General features: G+C 42.3%; 1 protein-coding gene across 1 annotated transcript in view; it reads right to left on the bottom strand.

Annotated features, from left to right (window-relative positions):
* The window catches only part of ppih (peptidylprolyl isomerase H (cyclophilin H)), a 29,732-nt gene extending 18,673 nt beyond the window's left edge, over positions 1–11,059 (bottom strand). Inside the window, exons 1-4 of the mRNA XM_059952358.1 lie at positions 10,964–11,059; positions 2,794–2,858; positions 2,668–2,691; positions 80–124 (exon numbers count right to left, since the gene is read on the bottom strand). Coding sequence (XP_059808341.1) covers positions 80–124; positions 2,668–2,691; positions 2,794–2,858; positions 10,964–11,029 — 200 coding nt within the window. The 5' untranslated portion in view covers positions 11,030–11,059. The remainder of the gene's footprint in view (positions 1–79; positions 125–2,667; positions 2,692–2,793; positions 2,859–10,963) is intronic.
* Positions 11,060–12,419: the final 1,360 nt, after the last annotated feature.

The raw sequence follows: 12,419 nt of genomic DNA, 5'->3' as shown, positions 1-12,419 counted from the left end.
GGTGATTGATTCTGATCTCTAGTCATGAAACAATGCCAATACAAAATCCAGTGCCATAAATTAAAATGCAATATCATACCTGTGAAATGTACTTCCTTTGTAACCTACAGGAACCCCGTCCTTCCTGATGGAACAAAACAGAAATCACAGAGTCAGTAAGTCCCAGGTTCTTGAAACTAACATGGTGTTAATCTTTTAAGTTTGCACTTCCAACTTAAAGTAACTCCATCCCAAAATCATTAGAGGCTGGCAAAAGGCTATGAAATAATTGCACTGAATAGATAAGGCACAGGCAGCCAAACCATTTTTAAGAAAAGCTGTTGGTGTTTAGTCATGTTCCTTTCAGCAACAGGTTCAAGATTCATTTATCACACGTACATCAAAACATAGGGGCGTCGGGTGGAGATATGTGTCTACCAATGGAAGTAAGATGTGTTCCTTCCCTAAACTAGCCTGCAGGTCACCTTGGGCAAGGTGTAGCACCTGTTTAGAACCCCCCCCTCCCCCCAAATCAGGGTCACATGAAACTAAGGGAGCAGGTGGTGGATGGTCGTATGAGCAGCTAGTACATATCACAAGTCCTGGTTATGTGACCACTGACGCAAGGCAGACAGTCTCTGAGGAGTATTGATGGGTGAGGTCACCTGTCTTGTAAAGACACTGCCCAGAGGGAAATGGCAAACCACTTCTGTAGAAAAATTTGACAAGAATAATTATGGTCAAGGATTGAAGACCATGCTTGTCTATGTCATACCACATGGCACAAAATGATGATGCTGATGGCATCAAAACATACAGAGAAGTGTACCTTTCGCACTAACCTATGACTTCCAGTTCTTAGATAAATGATCCTTGCTCTGTAACAGGAAGTTACAGAAGTGTCAAGTGTCAACATAACATGCCCACTACGTTCAGCAAAACAACACAGAACACAACAAGTAACAAGCAACAGTAAAACAAGCCCCTTTCCTCCCACCCACATATGCAACCTCAAGATAGTCTGTATTCTTTGGCTTCCAGCAGACTCTGATTCAGACGCAGACATTGGGCCTTCGACTACCCCAGCTGACTCGCAGACGCACGGTTTCTAAAAGATCCCATTACTTAACCAGTTGCAATGGCATTTCTTAATTATTTTGTGCTAATCTGCATGAGGTCAGTAGTTAAGAAGGTGGGTAGAATAAGACTGAAGTGGTGACTTCATTGCTGTGGTGACAGATAGATCCTCTGGTCTGTATGGAGCTGATTCATGGATCACCTACAGTTAGCACATAAAAGCCCTGAAACAATTAACACCAAAGAGTCTTATGAAAGATTTTGAGGATCAGCTGAAAGAACAGACACACCAGCGTACTGGGGGAGGTCAACGAACTGCATCTCCATCATGATAAATCACTCCAACTCCGATGGATAGGTCACGTTATTTGGATGCCTCACTTACGTCTCCCCAAACAGATTCCGTGCTCCAAGCTGAAGGGCGGTCAGTGAGCCCCTAGTGGGCAAAGAAAACTCTTCAAAGATAACATCAATATCAGCCTGAAGAATTTCAACAATGGAGAGAAAAACTGGGAAGACATTGCACTCAATCGATTCTCCTGGAGGAAATCTGTTTGAGAGCAACCTCCACTATGCCAGAGTGCAAGCAGCAACTGCAAAGGAGAGACTGAACAACCAAAAGACCTGACCACTAACCACAGCCACCACTTACTCTTTCCCACACTGCACCAGAACATGTGGATGGATCCCAGATTGGCCTCTACGATCAGCTGAGGACCCACCAAGATAACCCGTTAGGAGATCATACTTGACTTGAGTGACGTAACTCTTCTTATACTGTACATAGTGTTCTGCACTGTGTGAAGTTTGGTAATCCGTCATTTTGATTTTAGCCCTGCAGCCTCGGTTGGGGATTAGGAGATGGTGAAAGTAGAACATCAACATCAAGCAGCAGGTCTTTGACCACTGAACAACTCCTCCCTGCAATAACCTCTACATCATCCCTGCAGAACAGAATAAAGCTCAACAATTTGGTTCACCCAAGGACAGACAATGAGCAATTTCAGGAAAGAAAGTGAAATAATACGTACATATGTAGTCATTGAGTTATTAGTCCATTCGAGGAAATATGATCTGGCAATTTTGCATTATTGATTTCAAGGTAAAAGTGCCAGCTCATCTACTGATCAAAAATGCTAGAGATTCCACAGGTGCTGGAAATCCAGAGCAACACAGACAAAATACTGGAGGAACTCAACAGGGCAGGCAGCATCAATGGAGGGGAATAAACAGCCGATATTTTGGGCCAAGGCCTTCATCAGGTAATGAAAATCTTTTCATTACTGTGAATATATTTTTTATATATTTCAAATAAAACTTTATTCTTGATAAGAAAATTATAAAAATAAACTACAATTCATTCTTTCTTACTTTCATAGTCAATACATTAAGTATTCCTAGAACCAAAAGAACTGGGTAAACTGAATAACTGGTTTGTGAACCAAACTCAGATTAAATTTTTTGTCATATACTGCAGGTTGCAATGAAATTTCTTACTCTGTAAGCTTCACCTGAGCACAGAATTGCATTGTACTGCATCTAGTTTTCAAAACTCTTAAGAACACCAAATCAAGGCCAAATAATCCACATGCAACCAAAGCTTGGACTCACCTGAATTCTCCAGTACAGAACTGCCTAAAATGGAGAAAAAAAGTATTGAATTAGTAACAGCATAACAATGAATTAGTTTATAGAATATGGAAGTGAAATAAAGTGGCTAATTTAACTGCATCTTACCTGAAGTTCTCTGCTGCCCTGGGAACAACATCTGCAAACAGTTCTATCTTCATCCGACCTACTTCCTGTTATAGAACAAAGAGATCATTCGACTAAGAACTCAAAGTCATAGGTTAAATGCAAAGCTGAAATGTTTAAAGGAAACATCAATACTCAGAGGATGGTGAGAGAGTGGAACAAACTGCTTGTGGAAGTGATGGATGCAAGTTCAATTGCAACTTTTAAGATACATTTGGATAAGTAGAAGGGGAATGGAGGTCCAGATGCAGATCAATGTGACTAGGCATGACTAGATGGGCTGAAGGGCCTGTTTCTGTGTTGGTGCATTCTATGACTGCATCCCAATTATGATTGCAACACCATTACAATCATTACCAAGGAGGTTTCAGTGGGATAACAAAACAAACTGCAGAGAGTTGAAAAGTCAAAGAATTCAGGATATGACATTGGGATGGCCAGCCAGCTGATGCAAACACTAATATGAAGATTGAGGCAGAGTATTACTCTAACGTTAGATTGGAAAATGTGAATGCTCAAAAGGATCTGGATGCTTTTGTATATGAGTTGCTGAAAGTAAACATGCAGGTGCACAATTGGTTAGGAAGGTAAGCCCTATGGTGAACTTCACTCTAAGTCAGGGGTTCCCAACCCTTTGGTTAATGGTAGGGATCCATAACATAAAAAAGGTTGGGAACCCCAGCTCTATGAGATGATCAAGGATCAACTTTATTCACCACATATATTAACAGGTATTAGGAATTTGTGGTGATGTGCTGGTACGACATGCGACAAAAACAACAAGAATAAATAATTATATAAAGTTAGAAGTTTATCTATGGATATGGAACAAAAAACACATAAATACATAAGCATTCGCATGTTTTTAGAGAAAGAGTAAAGATGTCTTATTGTAGGGCTTTGGTGAAAATACACTTGGAATGCTGTGGGAAATATCTGATCTCATGTAGAAAAAAGTAAGCAAGTGCAACGCTCCCATGTTAAGCTGTGATACATTCAGATAGGATGTTTTCTAATGAAATAGTGATCAAAATTGGTGAAGGTCGAAATGGGCAGGTCAAATTTCTTCAGCCTTCTGAGGAAGTGGGGTGCTGGTGAGCTTTCTTGGCTGTGGCACCTTTGTTGTTGGATCAGGTTAGGCTACTGGGGATGTTATGTTAGTCTTCCCCACATTGACAGTCAAACATTAAAATACAATTTTCAAATGTCAAAAGTGAAATACTTATGAGGGTCTATTCTTAAAATCATTACTGTTCAAATGTTTCTATGAAGGATTCCATGAAAGTTTGACAGCTTTATAAAATAACAACATAATTCATAAATTTTAATGTTTAGTGTCTAGAACAAGATCACAACATTAGAAAATGTTAAGCTATCACCCGTCTAGATATCAGGGCAGTTCTATTCTGACTATAGTAAATAACCAGCAAAAGAAGTGCCTATTCTTGTACCTCTCTCACCATCAATCTGAAAGGAGCTCATCTAAGAACATTCCTACAAGTTCAGAGATTATGAATTGCTGCAAGGCAGTATTTACAAGAATCCAGTAATTAGAAAAGCACAGTAACTTGTATTAACGGTGGATGAGATTACTAACCTCTGCAACCCCTCTCCATTTTGGGTTAGTTCTGAGTTGGCCCACCTTCTGGTAAATGGATTGGGACAATCTCTACTGAAGCAATTATCCTAATCACTAAGAAGTTCTTCTAACATGACTGGATTATTTACTTTGGAAGAAATAATGACTAATCAATAAAGTCAAGAAACATGCTATTGTTTTTCCAACTCAACTTAATTGAACCACATGCATACTTTCATAACAGTGGTCTTTAAGTAAAATACTTCCAATTAAAATTATAGTGATTCAAAATAATAACAAATAGTGGAGCTGAAATTATTCTGTGTACGTTCAAATGATTAAGAACTTAACACGTTTACTTGGGCAATTAAATGCTAATTCTATTCAACTGTAAAGTTATCGTATAATTCTTCTGTCAGACACTAATTACTGCATGAACTACCTTAATGAATACAGTGAAATATCTGAACACAAATGTATGTGAAGCTGATTAATAGTGTACTTAGAAGCGGAAATATAAGCCAGACCAGTACCCATCTCCAAGTAAATCATCTGCTTTAAAATATATTCAATTTCAGACAAGGCAGCTATTTTATAAATCAGGGGTACAGATGATTTTCAAGCATGAGCTTTTCATTAATTTGAGGCAAAACATAACTAGATGCATATAAATGGATAATTCCCATATTTCAAGTTTTTTATGGCATTTATCTGGCCCACTGTCCACTCATTAATACACGATCTGGCCCACAGAGGCAAAAAGTTTGCCAACCCCTGCTATAAACTGTCTGAGTAACACTTCCCGTTGTGTAGGAGGTCCACTTTAAGACAAGGACATAACAAAATGAAAAAAAAAATCCAATTTTAAAATCTATGATAGTTTTATAGACATACAGTACAATAGAAAATCTATTACACGATTACAGATTTTGATCTGTTCTCGAAACCCTCAATGTTCATTAAGCATTTAACGATCTTGCTCATTAATTCTCTCACCTATAACGTTGAATTTTCAAAAGCACATCTTCTGTCTATTGACTGCTGCCTAATATTCACTGACTTGTTTTCTACTTTAAACTTTCTAGTTTAAGGATAAAGGGGAAGCCTTTTAGGACCGAGATGAGGAAAAACTTCTTCACACAGAGAGTGGTGAATCTGTGGAATTCTCTGACACAGGAAACAATTGAGGCCGGTTCATTGGCTATACTTAAGAGGAAGTTAGATATGGACCTTGTGGCTAAAGGGATCAGGGGGTATGAAGAGAAAGCAGGTACAGGGTTCTGAGTTGGATGATCAGCCATGATCATACTGAATGGCGGTGCAGGCTCGAAGGGCCAAAAAGACTGCTCCTGCACCTATTTTCTATGCTTATTAGTATTCAGACATCAAAAAGTGGAGAATTTTAAAACGTGCTGTTAGCATAATTGGATAAGAAACAGTTTAGAATTAGAAGGGCAGGATGAATCAATTAGAGAACATGAGTAAGTTGCTAGAAATTCTTACAAAAGCAATATGCATTAATCTGATTGTCCTTGGAATAAGAGTGACATTGCACAGAAACAGCATCAACCCATATACTTGCCGCCATGTCTAAATCTATACTAATACCACTTACAGCACCTGGTCAAACAACACACACAAAATGCTGGTGGAACACAGCAGGCCAGGCAGCATCTATAAGGAGAAGCACTGTCGACGTTTTAGGCCGAGACCCTTCATCAGGACCTGGTCTGTAGCTTTCTATGCCGTGGGAATTCAAGTACTCGCTTAGTTACTCTGCCATCATCCACTTGACAGCCACACTCTGAGTGAAAACTGTTCCTTAGATTTAATCTGAACTCCCTAGCCCTAAGTGTAAATGAGGTTCATTGCTAAGAGGATTTTAACTATCTACTGCATCTTATCTATACCCCTCATTATTGTATTCCCTCTCCAGCACAAGACTGTACCATTGAAATAAAAAACCATACATTTCATTTCTTGCCATTACTGAAGTTCTCCATCCCAGGCAATATCCCAATGAATATCTTCTGCACCATCTCCAGTCCTCCATTTCCCAATTCTCACCATTCCTCTACCTTCACCTATCACCTTCTAGCTTGTGCTCTCCCCCCCCCCCCCGTCATCTATTCTAGCTTCTTCCCCTTCCTTTCCAGTCCAGATGAAGGGTCTCAGCTTGAAATATCAACTGTTTATTCCTATCCAAAGATGCTACCTGACCTGCTGAGTTCCTCCAGCATTTTGTGTGTGTTACTACCATCCCTTGTATTGGTTTTGCTTTTATGTTTGCTAGAGTTTAGAAAAATAAGGGGGAATCTCACCAAAACCTATTGAATACTGAAAGGCAAGTTTGAGTCAATGTGGAGAGGATGCTTCCTATGGTGGGGGAGTCTAATATCAGACGGCACAACCTCAGAATAGAGGGAAATCCATTGCCATGGACGGCTGTGGAGGCCAAGTCATTGAGAATATTTAAAGCGGTGGTTGATAGTTTATTGGTTAGTCAGGGAGAAGGCAAGAGAATGAAGGATAATAAATCAGCTATGATGCAATGTTAGAGCAGACTCGTTGGGCTGAGTGCCCTAATTCTGTTCCTATGTCTTAGGTACCAAGATACTTTGAAAGCTTGCCTTGCATAGTGTATACAGACCAAATCAATGACAATTTGGATATCAATGTAGTATGATGAGTAAGCTCCCAAAAGACAGCTGAGTTGAAAGACTTGGACTGGTGTATGCACCATCTTTATAGTCCTTCCCTTTTGTAACTCTGGCATGGACAGTCCTAAGCCCGACTGCAAAAGGGCATGAGGCTAGCAACAACATCCTGTAAAAAGTGCACAGCTACAGAAACTCCAAAGATTTCATCCCTGGTAGAGGAACGAACTTTGCCGAAAAGACAGATGAAGTTGTATGGTGCGAGCAGCTAGTCTGGAAGCGAATGGGCTAATCAAGCTTCCATCAGCAGGACCACTCAAAGACTGAACCATGACAGAGGACTCTGGTGAGCTACTGTCGGTGGCCTGTTCCCCTGTAGCTGTGACAGACTTAACAACAGTAACCTGTACAACCTTCAGTGCTTATCAGGATTAAGTGTACCTACTACAGCTTCTCCCATCGATAGCACCAGACAGATACACTGCCATTATGTGGTTAGTACAACACTTTAATTAGGGTTCAATTCTCACAGCTGAATACAAGCAGTTTGTACGTTCTCCCCATGACTGTGCGGCTTTCCTCGGCATGCTCTGGTTCCTCCAACTGAAGTTTGGCTCTCACTTTTTGCTCTCAACTCTCCTTCACATTCCCAATCGGATATGTCCATACATGGCCTCCTCTACTGCCATGATGAGGCCAAACTTCAGTTGGAGGAACAACATCTCATACACCGTCTGGGTAGTCTCCAGCCACTTGGTATGAACATTGAATTCTCCAACTTCTGGTAATTCCCACCCTCTCCCTTCCCCCCACCCCACCTTCACTCTGTCTCCTCTTCTAGCTGCCTATCACCACTCATGACTCTGCCTTTTTCTACTACCCCTAGTGCTTTCCCCTTAGATTCCTTCTTCAACTCTCCTGCCTCTCCCCTCCCCCATCCCTTGATCTTTCCTCTGATTGGTTTTCCACCCTTCCCCCCACCTTCTTTATAGGGCCCCTGCCCCCTCCTTCTTTAGGCCTGACGAAGGGTCTCAGCCCGAAACATTGACTGCTTCTTTCAAAGGATGCTGCCCGACCTGCTGAGTTCATCCAGCTTTTTTGTACTTCTTGTTACTGATGTAAGACTAGCTACCAAATCAAATGAAGATGAAAATACATGCTTATCCTGGAGCATTTCTGAATTTTGAGGCAATTAAGACTATTGAGGGACTTTTGGTAAGAAGATGGTGCATTCAGGCACAGTGACCTTTTGGGGGGGGGCTAATCAAAGGTGATTTGAAATGTCTTTTTTATAATCACTGGACAATGCTGGACACAAAGAACTTCAGGTACTGCAGCTCTACCCCATCTGTGATCTGCTCATTGGCAGAAGAGCTGGGCTTGGTGCAGACCATGTTGCTGTCTGCTATAAGTTTATTGTGCCTATGTATAGTGACAATAAAGATCATTCAATTCAGTGAGTGTCTTGGACATTTCTCTTGCAATTGCACGAAGCTGTTGAACATTGATAATGTTAAATGCTACAAGGCCGTTTCCCTTTTTTATTGGCGAGACAGATAGGCCTCAAGCTGTGGGCTTGCCCGTTGCAGCAGTCCAGGAGAGGAGATGTCAGAGACGGTGTACTGTTTTGTCTATGTTGGGTTCGGGGGTTGTGGGGGTGAGAGGATTTGTGCTGGCCCCTCCCATTGGTGCCACCCCCCAGAGTTTGATCAGTGGCACGACAAGCAGATTGCAAGTATGCTTGCATTGGTTCATCTACAGACTACTGAGAATTGCTTGTTCTTGCCAATAATACCCATGCACCAGCAACTTACAGGAGAGCTCACTCAGGGACTTGGCCTATACTATATTTTTTGTGTGATTATATGTTTACATGGGTGTTCATGTGTGGTTGAATGATAATTGAACTTGAACTTTAAACTAGAGCATCACTGGCAATCCTTGAGAATGCTGTGGTCAGGGCACTCTTGACCAAGGTGAAAGTATTCCACAGTTCTATTAGTTTGGAGATTCCAGGGTTTTGATGAAGAAATGGAGATATATTTACAGCTCAGGGTGCTGTGTGACATGTCCGAAAGTTCCATCATGTCACTAGACTACCCACCAAGGACATCTTTAAAAGTCGATGCCTCAAGAAGGTAGCATCCATCATTAAGGAACCACACTAACCAGGTCTTGTCCTCTTCTTATTACTACGAGTAGAGAGGAACAGGAGCCTGAAGATACACACTCAATGTTTTACAAACAGTTTTTTTCCCTCCACCATCAGATTTCTGAATGGTCCATGAACCCATGAACACTACCTTATTATTTTTGCTCTTTTGCACTACTTATTAAATTTTTATGTATTTCTTATAATTGATAGTATATTTTATGTATTGCACTGAACTGCTGCTGCAAAACAACAAATTCCGCGATGTATTTGATTCTGATTTTCAGTTGGTGATGATCCTACTCGACTGTTCTCCATGCCTTTTGTTGTGATACAATTGCCAGGCTTGGCTGGCAACTTGCTGAGTGAACACACTGCAGTTCACAGCTAGTTCAACAGCAGCCACACTGCGCCAGTGATGCGAGGTTCATTTTCAGCATTGATAGCCAATGATTTTATGCTCTGCATGATATGAAGATGCCCTCATACAGAACTGTAAAGAACTTGCATTATACTCCCAAATTTATGTCTTTTACAATGAGTTAACATATGAGGAGCTTTTAATAGTTCTGGGCCCGTATTCGCTGGAGTTTAGAAGGATGGAGGTGGATCTCATTGAAGCCTGTTGAATATTGAAAGGCCTTGATAGAGTAGATGTGCAGAGGATATTTTCTATAGGGTTGGAATCCAGGACCAGAGGGCACAGCCTCAGAATAGAGGGATGTCCATTTAGAACAGAGATAAGGAGGAATTTCTTTAGCCAGACGTCGGCGAATCTGTGAAATTCATTGCCACAGATGGCTGCTGAGACCAAGTTTTTGGATATACTTAAAGCTGAGGTTGTTAGATTCTTGATTAGTCAGGGCGTCAACGGTTACGGAAGAAGGAAGGAGACAGTGGGTGGAATGGCATAGCAAACTAATAGGCTGAATGGCCTAATGTGGTATGGTATAAGCCTCAGTGAGTAACCACATGGATTATCCAACAGCCACAGTTCACCAGCGGTGGAAGGGTTAGTATAGGAATGATGTTATGTTCTGCATGATGCTGAAGCCGATCTCATACAGAAAAGTGGAGAAGTTGCATCATACTCCCAATTTATTACTGTTATAAAACGGATAAAGGTTATAATACCTAGTCCTTGACATGTTCAAGTTTATTATCATTTGATCGTACTTATATACAACCAAATGAAAACAATGTTCCTCGGGACCACGGTACTCCCACAAAACATGTATCACAGAGACCACATAAAGCAAATTATTACCAAATATTGTGACACACATCTAACGTTGCCAACAGCTTAGGGCTTAGTGATGAATCCAAATCAGGTTTAATATCACTGTCAAGTTCAAGTTGAAATATCATTCAAAATACAAGAAAATAGAGGAACGTAACAGTGTTCCTTGGGGACCAAGGTGAAAACACATAACCAACAGCACACTGCACAAATAATTCTGATTACAGAAAAAAACATAGCCATAAAGAATATAATATATATCCCAAGTCCCTGGGTGACATGACTGTAGATTGATGGCAAGTTGGCCTGGTCCAGCTTGATCTTCCACCGAGAAATCTGTCGTTTTGCGGCAGCAGACAAACATATCTAATCTTAACCCACTCCCAGGAGCCACGGACATGGTCCCCATCAGCCCCGTCCCCGGCTCGCTCCAGGAACCCCAATATGGCTGACCGCAGCCCCATCCCCCGACCCCGGGTCCCTTAGTGCCTCATCACCCCACCCCTCGGCCCCAGGCCCCCTACCTGGCCGCCGATGGTGATATCAAAGAAAACGACTGGGTTGCTGGGGTTGCTCGGGGGCGCCGCCATCACCGCCACACGAGGAAAGAGGCGGGACCGGGCGCGGGTGACGTCACTCGACTTCCGCTCGCCCGTCTGATTGACAGGAGAAGACCCCGCCCCGCTTGCCTTCTCGCGGGCTGGCCCGGGCGCTCCCTCACTCTGACCCGACATCGGGCCGGGCGCTCCCTCACCTCCTACACCCCTCCAGGATCAGTAATACCTCACTTTCCCCTCCCAACCTGATCCCAGCGTTCCCTCACGCCGACCCCCACAGAGCTGATGATACTCTCTCCCACCCACCCCAGGCTAATCTAGACGCTCCATCACTGTGCTGGTCCCGAGAATCCCTCATTACCACCCCAGAGGCTGATCCCTCACGCCAACACACACTGTGCTGGTCCTGGACCTCCCTCTTCCCCACCCTGGCCCAACTCTCACAGGCTGATGTAAATGCTTCCTCATTCCAACTCGGTTGCTTCCCCCCAAACACTCCATCACCATCCCTATCAACATTGGTCGAACACAGGTCTCCAGCGTCGTGAGGCAGAGGGTCTCACTCTGAACCACAGGCCATCCTCTAGATCATTTACAAAACCAGAATATAGAAGCACTTCACAAACACGGTGTGAATGATTATTGTGAGCTAGCAGTAATGCAAGTTATAAGTTCCTGGCACATAGCCATGACCTTACTAAATAATAGAACAGTTTTGAGAGACTTTCTGCTTCCATCGGAAGGAATTGGTCCGTTTGTTTTTTATTGTGATGTACCAAGGTTCAGTGAATCATTTGGTTTTCCATACTATCCAAACAGTTCATTCCAAACAGGATCACACCGAGGTTCCTTTGATGGATATGTGCCACATCATCCAATATGAACAAGCATGGCCTTTCCAGACTATGATTGTTCTTGGCAAATTTTTCTACAGAAGCGGTTTGCCATTGCCTTCTTCTGGGCAGTGACTTAACAAGACGGGTGACCCCAACCATTATCAATACTCTTCAGAGATTGTCTGCCTGTGTCAGTGGTTGCATAACCAGGACTTGTGATATGCACCAGCTGCTCATATGACCATCTACCACCTGTCCCCATGGCTTCACATGATCCTGATCCGAGGGTGGGGGTTTATGCAGGTGCTACACCTTGCCCAAAGGTGACCTGCGCTAGCTGAGGGAAGAAGCGTCTTACACCTCCTTTGATAGAGACACATCTCCACCCTGCCACCCATATTGAGGTAGTCAAATAGAAAAGCAATAATGGAAAGCAAAGTTTTATAAGTCTGTCAGAGGGCTGTGTGTCTTTCTCAAGAGGCAGGGAAAAAGAGTCATTCAGTCAGTAGCCACATTATTAGGTACACCTGCTCATTAATATAAATATCTAATCAGCCAATCATATGGCAGCAACTCGATGCATAAAA

This window comes from Hypanus sabinus, chromosome 27, assembly GCF_030144855.1.
Source record: "Hypanus sabinus isolate sHypSab1 chromosome 27, sHypSab1.hap1, whole genome shotgun sequence".
Classification (NCBI taxonomy): Eukaryota; Metazoa; Chordata; class Chondrichthyes; order Myliobatiformes; family Dasyatidae; genus Hypanus; species Hypanus sabinus.
This window is presented reverse-complemented; position numbering and strand designations above follow the sequence as displayed.